A 17,500-nucleotide genomic window follows, 5' to 3' on the forward strand; every position below is an offset into this window, starting at 1 on the left:
TCATTGTGCACAATTTATCAAACTCTCAAACTCCTTGGCTAATTGTAGCCATTAGATACATACAACATCAAATATCCTTATAATATATGACTTTTAAATGAGTTTATAAGCAGCACTGGAGATTCTCTTCACTGACCTCAGCTCAGGATCTTCTCAGTACAATCACAGAAAAACTTTATAACATCACCTCAATTACAGGGAACCAAATCAATAAGTGCTGTTTAACTCCACTCCAGCAGGACCAGTTACAGTGGACTGGAATTGTTTTGTTGCTACACACATTATAATAAACTACACAATATAATTAGGCAGCAGCATAACCAAAGTGATATACAGTTATTAGCCCACGTCATTAAATGCATTAGCCTTTACTCTCTTTAAATATAGAGCTGCATACACACCAACTTTTGCATGTTTCTCTCCTACTTCTTTCCTTTTTTCTGAATTGGGCTCATTATGGTTTTAGCTTTAGGAGTGTATGACATCACCCAACCCCCCCACCTCTCCTTGTATGAGTGAGTGTATGAGTGAGGGAACTTCTTCAGGTGGTGGGTGCACACTGCTCATAAATAAAAAGAAACAACTGATTTCGTAAAATGTAGCAAAGTTCAAGTTCAAGTTTCCCCAAATGGAAATACTTCAGTGAAGCGAAAAAGCTACTAAAGTACAGTAACCAATTACATTTACTGTCCACCACTGCTATAGAGACACACATGTACAGTATCTCACAAAAGTGAGCACACCCTCAGTGAACTTGTCAAAAAGTGTGAATAATGTGTGTGAGCACCACTGTTATGTAGCACTGCTTTACTCCTCCTAAGTGTGAAATTCAGCAGAGCTGCACAGGTTGTTGCTGGGATCCTCTTCCACTTATTCCTCCATAATGACATCATGAAGCTGCAGGATGTTACACACATGGAGCTTCTCCACCTTCTGCTTGAGGATGCCCTACAGGTGCTCAACAGGGTTCAGGTCTGAAGACATACTTGGCCACTCCATCACCTTTACTTTCACCTTCCGCTTCTGCAACCTCTAAAGCAACGCTGCAGCACTCATGCATCTTTTTTTTTAAGCAGTTTCTGCACCTGACCCACAGCACGTGGACTCGACTCCTTTCATGGCCTCTTGTGAGGTCTGTTCCAAATGGAACCCGTCATGAGGTCTACATTGTCTTGCATTAGGAGGAATCCAGGGCCAACCGCACCAGCATATGGTCTCACAAGGGGTCTGAGGATCTCATCTCGGTACCTAATAGCAGTCAGGCTACCTCTGGTGAGCACATGGAGGGCTGTGTGGCCCTCCAAAGAAATGCCACCCCACACCATTACTGACCCACTGCCAAACCGGTCATGCTGGAGGATGTTGCAGGCAGCAGATTGTTTTCCACGGCTTCTCCAGACTCCTTGCACAAAGGCAGAGGTAGCGGTCCTGCTGCTGGGTTGTTGCCCTCCTACGGCCTTCTCCACGTCTCCTGAAGTACTGGCCTGTCTCCTGGTAGGGCCTCCATGCTCTGGACACTACGCTGACAGACACAGCAAACCTTCTTGCCACAGCTCGCATTGATGTGCCACCCTGGATGAGCTGCACTACCTGAGCCACTTGTGTGGGTTTACACAGAAGTGTGATTGACTTGGAGTTACACTGTGTTGTTTAAGTGTTCCCTTTATATTTTTTAGCAGTTTATATAGAAAACACACACTTTTTACCTTAGTGAGGAAGCCGCCAAAATTTGCTCCCATGTTGGACAAAACCTTCTTCTTCTTGGCCTCATCGTCTGCTCTCTTCTTCGCCTCTTCATCCTCCTTCCTCTGACGCTCCTCCTGTAAGACACTTTAATATTAACTCCCAGAGGAAAATGATAAGGTGGGTTTACACACTACACGTATTTTCTTGTGTTGAATTGAGTTGTGTTGATTTGAGTTGAATTAGGGTGTGTTGAGTTATGTTAAGTTGTGTTGTGTTGAGTTGGGCTGAGTTGAATTGTGGGGTGTTGAATTATGTTGTTAAGTTGTGGTGTGTCGAGTTGTGATGTGTTGTAGTGTGTTTAGTTATGCTGCATTGTGTTGTGTTGAGGTGTGTTTTGTGTTGAGTTGTGGTGTGTTGTATTGTGTTGAGTCATGTGTTGTGGTGTGTTGTTGTGTTGTGGTGTGTTGTGATGAGTTGTGTTGAGTTGAGTTGAATTGTGGTGTGTTGAGTTTTGGTGTGTTGTGCCAAGTTGTGGTGTGTTTAGTTGTGCTGCATTGTGTTGTGTTGAGTTGTGTTGAGATGTAGTGTTGAGTTGAGTTGTGGTGTGGTGTGTTGAGTTGTGATGTGTTTGACTGTGTTTAGTTGTGGTGTGTTGAGTTGTGTGTTATTGTGTTTAGTCATGTGTTGTCATGATTTGTGGTGTGTTAAATTGTGTTATGTTGAGTTTTGTTAATGTGTTGTTCTGAGTTGTTATGTGTCACAACACAGTGTGTTGTATTGTGTTGAGTGATGTGTTGTGGTGTGTTGAGTTGTGATGTGTTTAAATGTGCTTAGTTGTGTTGTGGTGTTTTAAATTTTGTTGAAGTGTGTTGTGTTGTGGTGTTGAGTTGTGTTGTGGTGTGTAAATTTTGGTTTAGTTGTCTTGTGGTATGTTGAGTTTACATTTGCGGCATTTAGCAGAAGCCCTTATCCAAAGAGATGTGATGTGTTGTAGTGTGTTGAGTTGTGTTTTATTTAGTTGTGTTGTGGTGTGTTGAGATGTGGTGTGTTGAGTTGTGATGTGTTGTGGTGTTGAGTTGTGTTGTAGTGTGTTGAGATGTGGTGTTTTGAGTTGAGTTGTGGTGTTTTGGGTTACGTGTGTTGAGATGAGCTGAGTTGAGTTTTGTTAAGCTGTGTTGTGGTGTGTTCAGTTTGAATGTGTTGTGGTTTGTTGTTGTGTTGAGTTTTTAAGTTGTGTTGTGGTGTGAAGATGTGATGTTGTATTGTGTTGAGTTATGTTAAGTTGTGTTGAGTTGTGTTGTATTGTGTTTATTTGTGTTGTGGTGTGTTGAGTTGTGTTGTGGTGTGCTGAGGTGTGGTGTGTTGAGTTGTGTTTAAGTGTGTTGTGTTGTGGTGTGGTGTGTTGAGTTGTAATGTGTTGTATTTTGTTGAGTTGTGTTAAGTTGTGTGTTGAGTTGTAATGTGTTGAGTTGTGTTAAGTTGTGATGTGTTTGAATTTGTTTAGTTGTGGTGTGTTGAGATGTTTTATTGTGTTGAGTGATGTGTTGAGGTGTGTGGAGTTGTGATGTTTTTGATTGTGTTTAGTTGTGTTGTGGTGTGTTGAGTGTGTTGTGGTGTGTTAAGTTGTGAAATGTTGTGTTGAGTTGTGTTAAGTTGTGTGTTGAGTTGTAATGTGTTGAGTTGTGTTGAGTTGTGATGTATTGTGTTGAGTGATGTGGTGTGTTGAGTTGTGATGTGATGTGGTGTGTTAAGTTTTGTTGTAGTGTGTTGAGATGTGGTGTTTTGAGTTGAGTTTTGGTGTGTTGAGTTGTGCTGTATTGTGTTAAGTGATGTGGTGTGTTGTGTTGTGTTGTATTGTGTTTGGTTGTGGTGTGTTGAGATGAGTTGAGTGTTGTTAAGCTGTGTTGTGGTGTGTTCAGTTTTAATGTGTTGTGGTGTGTTGTTGTGTCGTGAAGATGTGATATTGTATTGTGTTCAGTTATGTTAAGTTGTGTAGTGTTTATTTGTGTTGTGGTGTGTTGAGTTGTGGTGTGTTGAGTTGTGGTGTGGTGTGTTAAGTTTGTTATGTGATGTATTGGGTGATGTGTTGTTGTATGTTGAGTTGTGATATGTTTTATGGGGCTTATTTCTGTTGTGGTGTGTTGAGTTTAGTTGTGGTGTGTTAAGTTTGTTATGTGATGTATTGGAAGATGTTTTGTTGCGTGTTGAGTTGTGATATGTTTTATCGGGCTTATTTGTGTTGTGGTGTGTTGAGTTGTGTTGTGCTGTGCTGTGTACAGATGTGGTGTGATGTGTTAAGATGTGGTGTGGTTGTGTTGTATTGTGTTGAGTGATGTGTTGAGGTGTGTTGAGTTGAGATGTGTTTGATTGTATTTAGTTTTGTTGTGGTGTTGAGTTGTTTTGTGGTGTGTTGAGTTGTGGTGTGTTTTATTGGGGTTAATTGTGTTGTGGTGTGTTGAGTTGTGTTGTATTGTGTTGAGTAATGTGTTGTGTTGAGTGGTGATGTGATGTGTTTGAATTTGCTTAGTTGTGTTGTGGTGTTTTGAGTTATGTTGAAGTGTGTTGTGTTGTGTTGTGTTGTGGTGTGTTGAGTTGTGTTGTGGTATGGTATGGTGAGTTTACATTTGCAGACGCCCTTTTCCAGAGAGATGTGATGTGTTGTATTGTGTTGAGTTGTGTTGTGGTGTGTTGAGTTGAGTTGTGTTGTGTTGAGTTGTATTCTTGTGTGTTGAGTTGTGTTGTATTGTATTGAGTGATGTGGTGTGTTGTGTTGTATTGTGTTTGGTTGTGGTGTGTTAAGTTGTGTGTTGAGTTTTGTTAAGTTGTGTTGTAGTGTGTTAAGATGTTGTGTTGTATTGTGTTAAGTTGTGTTGAGTGATGTGTTGTGATGTGTTGAGTTTGTTATGTGTTGTACTGTGTTGAGTTGTGGTGTGTTGAGTTGTGATGTGTTTGTGTTGAGTTGTGATGTGTTTGTGTTGAGTTGTGGTGTGGTGTGTTGAGTTAGGTTGTGGTGTGGTGTGTTGAGTTGTGTTGTATTGTGATGAGTGATGTGGTGTTTTGAATTTATGTGGGATTGTGTTGAGTTGTGATGTATTTGATTGTGTTTAGTTGTGTTGTGTTGTGGTGTGATGATGTGTGTTGTGGTGTGTTGAGATGTGGTGTGTTGAGTTAGGTTGTGGTGTGTTGAGTTGTCTTGTATTGTGTTGAGTTGTGGTGTGGTGTGTTGAGTTGTGGTGTGTTAAGTTAGGTTGTGGTGTGTTGAGTTATGTTGTATTGTGTTGAGTTGTGGTGTGGTGTGTTAAGTTTGTTATGTGATGTATTGTGTTGAGTGGTGTGTTGTGGTGTGTTGAGTTGTGTTGTATTGTGTTTATTTGTGTTGTGGTGTGTTGAGTTGTGTTGTGTTGTGTTGAGTGGTGTGTTGTGTTGTGTTGAGTTGTAATGTGTTGAGTTGTGATGTGATGTGGTGTGTTGAGTTGTAATGTGTTGTATTTTGTTGAGTTGTGTTTAGTTGTGGTGTGTTGAGTTGTAATGTGTTGAGTTGTGTTAAGTTGTGATGTGTTTGAATTTGTTTAGTTGTGGTGTGTTGAGATGTTTTATTGTGTTGAGTGATGTGTTGAGGTGTGTGGAGTTGTGATGTTTTTGATTGTGTTTAGTTGTGTTGTGGTGTGTTGAGTGTGTTGTGGTGTGTTAAGTTGTGAAATGTTGTGTTGAGTTGTGTTTAGTTGTAGTGTGTTGAGTTGTAATGTGTTGAGTTGTGTTGAGTTGTGATGTATTGTGTTGAGTGATGTGGTGTGTTGAGTTGTGATGTGATGTGGTGTGTTAAGTTTTGTTGTAGTGTGTTGAGATGTGGTGTTTTGAGTTGAGTTTTGGTGTGTTGAGTTGTGCTGTATTGTGTTAAGTGATGTGGTGTGTTGTGTTGTGTTGAGTTGTGTTGGGTTACGTGTGTTGAGATGAGTTGAGTGTTGTTAAGCTGTGTTGTGGTGTGTTCAGTTTTAATGTGTTGTGGTGTGTTGTTGTGTCGTGAAGATGTGATATTGTATTGTGTTCAGTTATGTTAAGTTGTGTAGTGTTTATTTGTGTTGTGGTGTGTTGAGTTGTGTTGTGGTGTGTTGAGTTGTGGTGTGGTGTGTTAAGTTTGTTATGTGATGTATTGGGTGATGTGTTGTTGTATGTTGAGTTGTGATATGTTTTATGGGGCTTATTTCTGTTGTGGTGTGTTGAGTTTAGTTGTGGTGTGTTAAGTTTGTTATGTGATGTATTGGAAGATGTTTTGTTGCGTGTTGAGTTGTGATATGTTTTATCGGGCTTATTTGTGTTGTGGTGTGTTGAGTTGTGTTGTGCTGTGCTGTGTACAGATGTGGTGTGATGTGTTAAGATGTGGTGTGGTTGTGTTGTATTGTGTTGAGTGATGTGTTGAGGTGTGTTGAGTTGAGATGTGTTTGATTGTATTTAGTTTTGTTGTGGTGTTGAGTTGTTTTGTGGTGTGTTGAGTTGTGGTGTGTTTTATTGGGGTTAATTGTGTTGTGGTGTGTTGAGTTGTGTTGTATTGTGTTGAGTAATGTGTTGTGTTGAGTGGTGATGTGATGTGTTTGAATTTGCTTAGTTGTGTTGTGGTGTTTTGAGTTATGTTGAAGTGTGTTGTGTTGTGTTGTGTTGTGGTGTGTTGAGTTGTGTTGTGGTATGGTATGGTGAGTTTACATTTGCAGACGCCCTTTCCAGAGAGATGTGATGTGTTGTATTGTGTTGAGTTGTGTTGTGGTGTGTTGAGTTGAGTTGTGTTGTGTTGAGTTGTATTCTTGTGTGTTGAGTTGTGTTGTATTGTATTGAGTGATGTGGTGTGTTGTGTTGTATTGTGTTTGGTTGTGGTGTGTTGTTGTGTGTTGAGTTTTGTTGTTGTGTTGTAGTGTGTTAAGATGTTGTGTTGTATTGTGTTAAGTTGTGTTGAGTGATGTGTTGTGATGTGTTGAGTTTGTTATGTGTTGTACTGTGTTGAGTTGTGGTGTGTTGAGTTGTGGTGTGTTGTTGTGTTGAGTGTTGTTGAGTTGTGTGTTGAGTTGTGGTGTGGTGTGTTGTTAGGTTGTGGTGTGGTGTGTTGAGTTGTGTTGTATTGTGATGAGTGATGTGGTGTTTTGAATTTATGGGATTGTGTTGAGTTGTGATGTATTTGATTGTGTTTAGTTGTGTTGTGTTGTGGTGTGATGATGTGTTGTGGTGTGTTGAGATGTGGTGTGTTGAGTTAGGTTGTGGTGTGTTGAGTTGTCTTGTATTGTGTTGAGTTGTGTTGTGGTGTTGAGTTGTGGTGTGTTAAGTTAGGTTGTGGTGTGTTGAGTTATGTTGTATTGTGTTGAGTTGTGGTGTGGTGTGTTAAGTTTGTTATGTGATGTATTGTGTTGAGTGGTGTGTTGTGGTGTGTTGAGTTGTGTTGTATTGTGTTGAGTTGTGTTGTGGTGTGTTAAGTTTGTTATGTGATGTATTGTGTTGTGGTGTGTTGAGTTGTGTTGTGGTGTGTTGATATGTGTTGTGGTGTTTTGAGATGTAGTGTGTTGAGCTAGGTTGTGGTGTGTTGAGTTGTGTTGTATTGTGTTGAGTTGTGGAGTGGTGTGTTAAGTTTATTATGTGATGTATTGTGTTGAGTGATGTGTTGTGGTGTGTTGAGTTTTGTTATGTTGTGTTGAGTTGTGTGTTGAGTTGTACTGTGTTGAGTGATATGTTGTGGTGTGTTGTATTGTGTTGAGTTGTGTTGAGTGTTGTTGAGTTGTGTTGTAATGTAATCTCACGGCGATGCGTGTTTGACGGTCTCGCTCTTTCTCGGCTCGGACGCGCTGCTGCTCGGCTCTTTCAGAGCGCCGTCTCTCCTACACACACACACACACACACACACACACACACACACACACACACACACACACACAGTACGAGGGTGAGTGAGGAGTAAAGAGAGAATCGATGGAAAAAAAGTTTGAGTTGTATGAGAGGAGACGTGACGCACAATTCTGTCCTTCAGTCCAATCAGCTCCTCCTCCTCCTTCTTCCTCTGCTCAAAGTGAGCTTCAATCAGAGTCTGTAACTCCAGCAGGTCTTTCTCCATTCGCTTCCTGTGAATGTCCTAAGGAAGAAAAGAGAGAGAGAGAGAGAGAGAGAGAGAGAGAGAGAGAGAGAGAGAGACAGAGAGAGAGAGACAAAGAGAGAGACAGAGAGATAGAGGGAGAGGGAGAGAGAGATAGAAGGATAATAACAAATTCATGGTTCTGATTGGCAATAGACATATCTAAAGAGGATTCAAAACAGACTAGACTGCTCGAAGTGTGTGTGTGTGTGTGTGTGTGTGTGTGTGTGTGTGTGTGTGTGTGTGTCTGTTTAGAGTATAATCTTAAAACCAAGACACTCCTATGTTTCTAATTGGTGTGTGTGTGTGTGTGTGTGTGTCACGCTCACATCAAAGTCGACTCTGTCGCCTTCAGGGATCTTTGGAGGAGCAAGTTGAGGAGCCATGGGCCTGGAAACACCAGGAACGTTTTGGTGAATATTAGCAGAATATTGGTTGAGAAAAGTTTAAATCTTATGAAATAAAGCGTACTTTGGCCGCGGCCGTTCCTCCTCTAAGAAAACAGAGAGAAGATGAAGAGAAAGGGAGACAGAGAGAGAAAACTTGAGATATGTAGAATAACATCCATCTCACACACACACACACACACACACACACACACACACACACACAATCACACACACACACACACACACACACACACACACACACACACACTCCATAGAAACAAATTCAATTCAATTTAATGGCATGTTTATTTGTATTGTGATATTAATAATGAACATTGTCTCAGAGCAGCTTTGTGGAGATAATGTGGAGATAAGAATCAATAAGATGTTCTTTAGTCAGTAAACTTAAATCAGAAAAACAACTCTATACTCTCTTCCTCTGAGTCCAAAATGTAAAGAGTAAATGAGAAAAAGAGAAATCCACAGGATATTAATAACACTCCCACTGGCCACGCCTCCTCCCTATAAGCTGCCTTACATACAGAAAGCTGATTGGCTCCTATATTTTATGATGTAACATCATTCAGGCCACATTTTTCTGATTTTACTCAGAAATGATACAGAACTAATACAACACTTCATCAAGACTTAAAAATAAATGTTATATCAATTAATATAAAAAATCCTTTGTAAATAAACATCCACACGTCTGTCAGGAGGAATTCACAGCCCGCTTCAGACATCATGCTCTCAAATACTCAAATAAATACAAATACAAAAATATATAACAGTGGATTTGCTATCAGGTGGATGTGGGGCTGCAAGATGAGATGCTCCTTACACTCTCACCTTCTTCCTGGTTTTCTTCTGATGAATGAGACATTCGCTAATGAAGATTAGATATCTACACTTTGATTATTTAATAAACTTATTGCGATTCAAATTCTACAGTTGATAAATGGAATTAAAACTAGTTCTGCTTTTAATGAAATCCAAACTCATCAGTGTGTTTATCACCACTAAATAACACACAATAATAATAATAATAATAATAATAATAATAATAATAATAATAATAGATTCAGGAATGAATTTGTTCTATTTAACAAGATCCATTTTAGTACAATTGTTGATGATAATGATGATGATGATGATACAGGTGTTAGTTAATGCTGCACTTCTTTGCTCATTAAAGAGTTTAATTGAAGTGTAAACCTAAGAAATCTCCAGAACAATGATGTGTACCTTGATAATCAGCAGTAGATTGTTCTGGTTATTCTTTGTTATAGATTATTTTTTGTACTTTTTACTTTCTTCTTCTGACATTTTCACAACAGACTTGTTACTTTAGTTTTTATCTGTTTGGTGAAATGATCAATATTTTTCTTCTCACTGCACCGTTTTCAGTCCATCAACTTCTTTTCTTTTTTTAATCCGCTGGTGGATCATCTCCTGTCTCTCACACACCACAGATGTAGACTAGTTTCTGAAGCTCACAATGAGCAGGCAGAAGGCAGTAAGAAGTCTGGGGTTAACGTGGATGAGACAGAGGGAGTCAGTGATGAGAACATGACTGAGAACAGAGACATTCCTGATCATCATCATCATCATCATCATCATCTTTTCTCTGCTTGTGTTCTATATGGTGGATCTTCTTTCATTAGAGAACACATTCATTAGAGAACACAACATTTAAATTCTTTTTGTATTAAAATGAAAGTTAACAGCACAAATTTTATTAATGCGTGATTAATTCAGAGCGCATTTCTGTTTGACTATTTTCATTAAAAATATAAATAAATAATTATAAAAGAGGTAAAAAAAAAACTATCACCACACACAATTATTCACAACAACCTTTTCTTACTCAGATATAAAAAATAAATAAACTTCACCGAAAAATAATTTGTAAATAGCGAACATTTGTTTTACTGATGCACCGAATCTCCAATCAGCACCAAAATCCGCCATCATGCACATAATGAACCCTCTGGGGGTCGAAAAACGCGCCGTAGTAATTATCACTAGTTTTTACTGAAAAACATGTCAGAACTCAAACTTTTTTTCTTTAACTTTACCAGAATCTTTCAAAACATCAGTATCTTCTACGTAAGTGAAGGGTGTGTGGAATTTTGCCACCTCTGCTTTACTCTAAATGCTGGTCCTACACTGTTTTCTCACCTGGTTAGAAAGTATATATAGTATGTATTGTTAATGGAGCTTTTTCTGTTTCCTTTCATTTTTCTTTTAACAATTTGAAATTATTATTTTAATTTACTGCATTCCAACTTCCCTTCAGCTGTGTTTCTCTTTTTCTTTTTTAAAGCATGTTGTTTTTTCCTGTATAAAGCTGTGAGCAGCAGAACTGCAAACAAACACACTAAAGAAATCACATTAATGTCTCTGATATGGTGAGCATCCAGTTTATCCAGTGTGTGGAGTGTGGGATGTACAGTCAGTTTCTCTCTGCCACTAACAATTATTTTATCTGTGAAAAGTGCAATTTAGTTCCGGATTTTTCAGACAGAGCCACTGGCTCACTTATTAGGGATAATCTTATAAAGAACAAACGTATAGGCGCTAAACTTACACTCGACATTCTTTTATTCCAACTTAATAACCTTTAATCTGTGTAAAGCTGCTTTAGGACAATGTCCAATGTTAAAAGTGCTACAAGTACCACAGTAAACCACACAGAACCATGCAGAACCATGCACCTCCACACAGAACCATGCAGAACACATTCAAATAAATGTGTGTGTGTGTGTGTGTGTGTGAGTGTGTGCTTGTGTTAAACAGTACGATCAGTGAGACATTTGCTAAAAGTAACATTGAGATAATATTGTAATGAAACCTGTTATGAGGATCAGTAAGTTTATTAAAGATTATAAACACACACTCACACAGAATAACACTCAATGAAGAAAGAGTAAAGTTCTCTCACCTTCCTCCTCCTGCCTTATGGCGTCTTCTTCCTCTTGTTCCTCTTCTGACTCTAATGGGATACATTAAGCCACAGTGATTGCCATGAAAATGTGTTTATTGTGAGATTTACTGCAGTAATTATGTGTGTGTTCTGGTCATCTTCTGTGTCTTAACAAGCTAATGATATTAACTAATTACATCAATCACATCACACCAATCACATTGCACCAATGGTGATGAACACTTACCCTCCACCTGCTCTCTAAAGATGGATGATGGAGATGAAATGTGTAACAGAGCAGAAAGAAAAAATACATTAAATTAATATAGAATTGGGAGATTTTGAACAATAAAGAGAAAAGAAACATGAAACACTCACTCGTATTCTTCTTCTACATCAGACATGATTCACACTCTGGAGTGAAGAGGAAAAAAATACATACATAAAAACCACATTGACTGAATACAGAACAATCGCAAGTTTATTCATTATTCTATCGAGCAGTGTAGAATTAATTGGGTGTAGAGACGAGTCAGTGAAGTGTGAAGGCAAGTCAGTGGAGTGTGAAGGTGAGTCAGTGGAGTGTGGGGAGGAGTCGGGGAAGTCTGGGGATGAGTTAGTGGTAGACGAGTCAGGAAAGAGTGGAGACGAGTCAGGGGAGAGTAAAGACGAGTCAGGAAAGAGTGGAGACTAATCAGGGAGAGTGGAGACGAGTCATTGGAGAGTGAAGACGAGTCAGGGGAGTGGGAAAATGAGTTAGGGTAGTCTGAAGATGAGTCAGGGAAGTGTGGAGACAAGTCATGGGAGAGTGGGGACAAGTCATAGGAGAGTGAAGACGAGCCAGGGACGTGGGGAAATGAGTCAGGGTAGTCTGAAGATGAGTCAGGGAAGTGTAGAGACAAGTCAGCATAGAGTGAAGACAATTCAATGGAATGTGAAGACGAGTAAGGGGGAGAGTGGAGATGAGTCAGGGGAGAGTGAAGATGAGTCAGGGGAGAGTGGAGATGAGTCAGTGGAGTGTGAGGATGAGTCAATGGAGCATGGGGATGAGTCAGTAGAGTGTGGAGACGAGACAGGAAAGAGTGGAGACAAGTCAGGGAAGAGTGAAGACGTGTCAGGGGAGAGTGAAGACATGTCAGGGGAGAGTTGAGACAAGTCAGAGAAGTTTGAAGACGAGTCAGGGGAACGTGGAGTCAGTAAAGTATAGAGTCTGAGCGGTTTAAAGGTGAGTCAGTGAGGTACAGATTCAATAAGGTGTAGAGGCAAGTCAGTGAGGTGTAGAGTCAGTTGGGTGTAAAGGCAAGTCAGTAGGGTGTGAAGTCATTAAAGTGTAGTGTTAGTGAGGTATATAGGCTAGTTAATGGGGTGTAAAGGCAAGTTAGTGAGGTGTTTAGGCGAGTCAGTGAGTTCTAGAGTCAGTAAGGTGTAGGGGCGAGTCAAGATGAGGAGGTGGTAGCTCAGTGGTTAAGGCATTGGGCTTTGGATCAGAAGATCACAGGTTCAAATCTCACCACCACCAAGCTGCCACTGCTGGGCCCTTGAGCAAAAACCCTTCCCTGCTCAGTTGTAAATCGCTCTGGATAAGGGCGTCTGCCAAATGCCGCAAATGTAAATGTAAATGTAAGATGAAGAGGTGAGTCAAAGAGGTATAGAGTCAGTGAGGTGTAAAGTCGGTAAGGTGAAAAGGCAAGTCAGTGAGATTGTGTTTGGGAGTGTCGGTGGTGTTGGTGGGGGTGGTATGGGTTTGGAGAGAGTTTTGGTGGTGTTGGTGGGGATGGTATGGGTTTGGAGGCGTGTCGGTGGTGGGGGTGGTATGGGGTTGGTGGGGTGGTATGGGGTTGGAGAGAGTGGGGTGGTATGGGTTTGGGGAGGGTCGGTGGTGTTGGTGGGGTGGTATGGGTTTGGGGGAGTGTCAGTGGTGTTGGTGGGGTGTTATGGGTTTGGAGGAGTGTCAGTGGTGTTGGTGGGTGTGGTATGGGTTTGGAGGAGTGTCAGTGGTGTTGGTGGGGTGTTATGGGTTTGGAGGAGTGTTGGTGGTGTTGGTGGGGTGTTATGGGTTTGGAGGAGTTTCGATGGGGGTATCGATTAGATTAGATTCAACTTTATTGTCATTACACAAGTACAAGTACAAGGCAACAAAATGCAGTTTGGGTCTAACCAGAGTGCAATAACAGCAAGTGCCGGATTAATATAGTTTTTACATGAATTTATAGTTAAATAAAATAAAATATAGACTATAAACAGTAATTTAAAGATGAATATGTACTATAAATGTAGTATACAGGTGAATATATATGTACTGAAAACACAATATACAGATGAGTATATATAAGAGAATATATAATTACAGATGAATATGAATATATATGTTCTATGAACAATAATATACAGATGAATATATATATATATATATATATATATATATATATATATATATATATATATATATATATATATATACAGTTGTGTTCAAAATTATTCAACCCCAATGCTGTAAATGGTTTTAGGAATTTAGTGTACATTTGTAATTGTATTCAGAATGAAATCCTACAAGGACTTCTTAAAGAACCATATGCAACTAAAATGACATCAATTAGTTTTGTAATACAGTAGTAAATGTTTCTTTTGTGAATTCTTCATTGACATAATTATTCAACCCCTTAAAGACTACCACTCTGAAGAACAGAGGTTCAATGAAGTGTTTTCAATCAGGTATTGAAAACACCTGTGGATATCAGGGAGCAGCAATAAAGCCTAATAAGCACCAATTAGGCAGCTTTAAAATGACTGTGATACTCAGCTCCTTCTAGACATTTACTGGTGTGGTTACAAACATGGTGAGGTCAAGAGAATGGTCCAGGAAGACAAGAGAACAGGTGATTACTCTTCACAGGAAGGGCAATGGCTATAAGAAGATTGCAAAGATGTTAAACATACCAAGAGACACCATAGGAAGCATCATTCGCAAATTCAAGGCAAAGGGCACTGTTGAAACGCTACCTGGTCGTGGCAGAAAGAAGATGCTGACTTCGACTGCTGTGCGCTACCTGAAGCGTAGAGTGGAGAAAAGTCCCGTGTGACTGCTGAGGAACTGAGAAAAGATTTGTCAGATGTGGGTACTGAAGTTTCTGCTCAGACAATACGGCGCACCCTGCGTAATGAAGGCCTCCATGCCAGAACTCCCAGGCGCACCTTGCTGTCCCCAAAGAATAAGAAGAGTCGACTGCAGTATGCCAAAAGTCATGTGGACAAACCACAGAAGTTTTGGGATAGTGTTCTGTGGACTGATGAAACAAAATTAGAACTGTTTGGGCCCATGGATCAACGCTATGTTTGGAGGAGGAAGAACAAGGCCTATGAAGAAAAGAACACCTTGCCTACTGTGAAGCATGGCGGGGGGTCAATCATGCTTTGGGGCTGTTTTGCTTCTGCAGGTACTGGGAAGCTTCAGCGTGTGCAAGGTACCATGAATTCTCTTCAGTACCAGGAGATATTGGATGACAATGTGATGCAGTCCGTCACAAACCTGAGGCTTGGAAGACGTTGGACCTTTCAACAGGACAATGATCCCAAGCATACCTCCAAGTCCACTAGAGCATGGTTGCAGATTAAAGGCTGGAACATTTTGAAGTGGCCATCGCAGTCACCAGACTTAAATCCGATTGAGAACCTCTGGTGGGACTTAAAGAAAGCAGTTGCAGTGCGCAAGCCTAAGAATGTGACTGAACTGGAGGCTTTTGCCCATGATGAATGGGCGAAGATACCCGTAGATCGCTGCAAGACACTTGTGTCAAGCTATGCTTCACGTTTAAAAGCTGTTATAACTGTAAAAGGATGTTGTACTAAGTACTAAGATTGAATGTCACTTGGGGGTTGAATAAAACTGATAATGATGTGAGCTCAGAAAAGACATTTGTGGTTATTTCATTATAAATGTTATGTTATATTTGTCTGACCTACACGTGCCTCTTTGATTTAATTGTAAGCAGGATGACTGAATGATCATAATCAATGTCAAACCGACCAAAACAATCAATTTCAGTGGGGGTTGAATAATTTTGAACACAACTGTATATATATATATATATATATATATATATATATATATATATATATATATGAACATGCTATACAGATGCCTATTACTATACACAGAGATTTACAGAAGGATGTGAGCGGTGAACATAATATATTGCTATAACTATAAACAGAGAACAGGTATATGTACAGTGGTGATAAGTTTATGGTGAGCAGCAATACAAAAAAGAGCAGTGTGCAAATGAGCAAAGGTTTGTGTAAACAGTTCGTGCAATAACAAAGTGTGAGGTGAGGAATAATCAGTGTATAATCTAGGGTGTTGGTGGGGGTTTTAGGGGTGTTAGGTGTGTTGGTGGTCTGACAGTGATAAATTGAGAACAGGTGTGTATGTACAGACAGCTGAAACAGACGTAGATCCAGTATCTCACACTTTCTTCTGTTTCTCTTCTTCCATTTGTTTCCTAATCATTTTATTTTTAAAGACATGCTCGTCTCTCTTTGTTCCCAGGAACAGATGCACTGGGATTAGTTTCATGGCTATGATGACAGACTGCTGCCTGTTCTAAATTTATCAGATTCATCTCTTATCCTAACTGGGGAACAAATCGCCTATGAAATAATTTCTCCCAGGGATCTGAGGCCATCAAAGCTCGAATGCTGGTTTTATCCCTTGACTCTTTCTCTTATCCTGACTCAGCTTTCAGAACCTTTCAATAAAATGTGTGCTGTTGGCAAACAGAACCGACTCCAGTGTTCTGGAAGATCTTTCATATTCTCCATAAGTGTGTGTCTCAGTGCCAGTCTCAGTACCAGTGTGTCTCAGTACCAGTGTGTGTGTCTCAGTGCCAGTGTGTCTCAGTGCCAGTCTCAGTACCAGTGTGTCTCAGTACCAGTGTGTGTTTCAGTACCAGTGTGCATGGACCGGTTTAATGGTGGACAATATTTTCACGGACCGGTCTTTAATGTGTGGTGGATAAATACAACAAAATAAAATGATATGAGCATAAAAACTAGTATTTTTTTAATCTAATAATAAACGTGAATCAATTGTGTTGTTTTTTGTTCATTTTGCTCTCTTGGGGGTTTGAGTTTAGCAGTAATGTATTACGTGTTAGGGGCCGGAGCTCCTTTAAGAAGGTAGCGGATGGAGGTAAGTCATGTGAGCGGAGCTCCTTTAAGAAGGTAGTGGATGGAGGTAAGTCATGTGAGCGGAGCTCCTTTAAGAAGGTAGTGGATGGAGGTAAGTCGTGTGACCGGAGCTCCTTTAAGAAGGTAGTGGATGGAGGTAAGTCATGTGACCGGAGCTCCTTTAAGAAGGTTGCGGATGGAGGTAAGTCATGTGACCGGAGCTCCTTTAAGAAGGTAGTGGATGGAGGTAAGACATGTGAGCGGAGCTCCTTTAAGAAGGTAGTGGATGGAGGTAAGTCATGTGACCGGAGCTCCTTTAAGAAGGTAGTGGATGGAGGTAAGACATGTGACCGGAGCTCCTTTAAGAAGGTAGTGGATGGAGGTAAGTCATGTGAGCGGAGCTCCTTTAAGAAGGTAGTGGATGGAGGTAAGACATGTGACCGGAGCTCCTTTAAGAAGGTAGTGGATGGAGGTAAGTCATGTGACCGGAGCTCCTTTAAGAAGGTAGTGGATAGAGGTAAGTCGTGTGACCGGAGCTCCTTTAAGAAGGTAGTGGATGGAGGTAAGTCATGTGACGGAGCTCCTTTAAGAAGGTAGTGGATGGAGGTAAGTCATGTGAGCGGAGCTCCTTTAAGAAGGTAGTGGATGGAGGTAAGTCGTGTGACCGGAGGTCCTTTAAGAAGGTAGTGCATGGAGGTAAGTCATGTGACCAGAGCTCCTTTAAGAAGGTAGTGGATAGAGGTAAGTCGTGTGACCGAGGCATCATGACCTGCATCAAGAGTCATAGACAGATGTGGAGGAAAAAATCTGGTCATTTTCCACAATAAAACATTGTTCAGAATCAGATAATAAATAAAACTGAAATAATGTAAGTTATGTATTCTTTCTGTGCGGCCCGGTACCAATTGACCCACAGACCGGTGCCGGTCCGCGGCCCGGGAGTTGGGGACCATTGTCATAGTGCCGTCTCAGTACCAATATGTGTATCAGTACCAGAGTGTCTCAGTGCCAGTGTGTAGTTTAGGGTTTGTCTCAGTACCAGTGTTTGTCTCATAGTGCCAGTGTATTTCTCAATGCCAGTTTGTGTCTTAGTGCTAGTCTCAGTACCAATATGTGTTTCAGTAACGGAGTGTCTCAGTGCCAGTGTGTGTCTTAGAACCAGCGTGTGTCTCAGTACCAGCGTGTGTCTCAGTGCCAGTGTGTGTCTCAGTGCCAGTGTGTGTCTCA

The 17,500-nt window shown here is 40.5% G+C and overlaps 1 protein-coding gene across 1 annotated transcript in view; it reads right to left on the reverse strand.

Annotated features, from left to right (window-relative positions):
• The window catches only part of tnnt1 (troponin T type 1 (skeletal, slow)), a 19,819-nt gene that overhangs the window by 1,740 nt on the left and 579 nt on the right, over positions 1-17,500 (reverse strand). Inside the window, exons 2-9 of the mRNA XM_046836101.1 lie at positions 11,486-11,521; positions 11,355-11,368; positions 11,126-11,176; positions 8,264-8,285; positions 8,122-8,182; positions 7,676-7,792; positions 7,464-7,541; positions 1,707-1,820 (exon numbers count right to left, since the gene is read on the reverse strand). Coding sequence (XP_046692057.1) covers positions 1,707-1,820; positions 7,464-7,541; positions 7,676-7,792; positions 8,122-8,182; positions 8,264-8,285; positions 11,126-11,176; positions 11,355-11,368; positions 11,486-11,511 — 483 coding nt within the window. The 5' untranslated portion in view covers positions 11,512-11,521. The remainder of the gene's footprint in view (positions 1-1,706; positions 1,821-7,463; positions 7,542-7,675; positions 7,793-8,121; positions 8,183-8,263; positions 8,286-11,125; positions 11,177-11,354; positions 11,369-11,485; positions 11,522-17,500) is intronic.

Source organism: Silurus meridionalis, chromosome 23, assembly GCF_014805685.1.
Source record: "Silurus meridionalis isolate SWU-2019-XX chromosome 23, ASM1480568v1, whole genome shotgun sequence".
NCBI lineage: Eukaryota > Metazoa > Chordata > Actinopteri > Siluriformes > Siluridae > Silurus > Silurus meridionalis.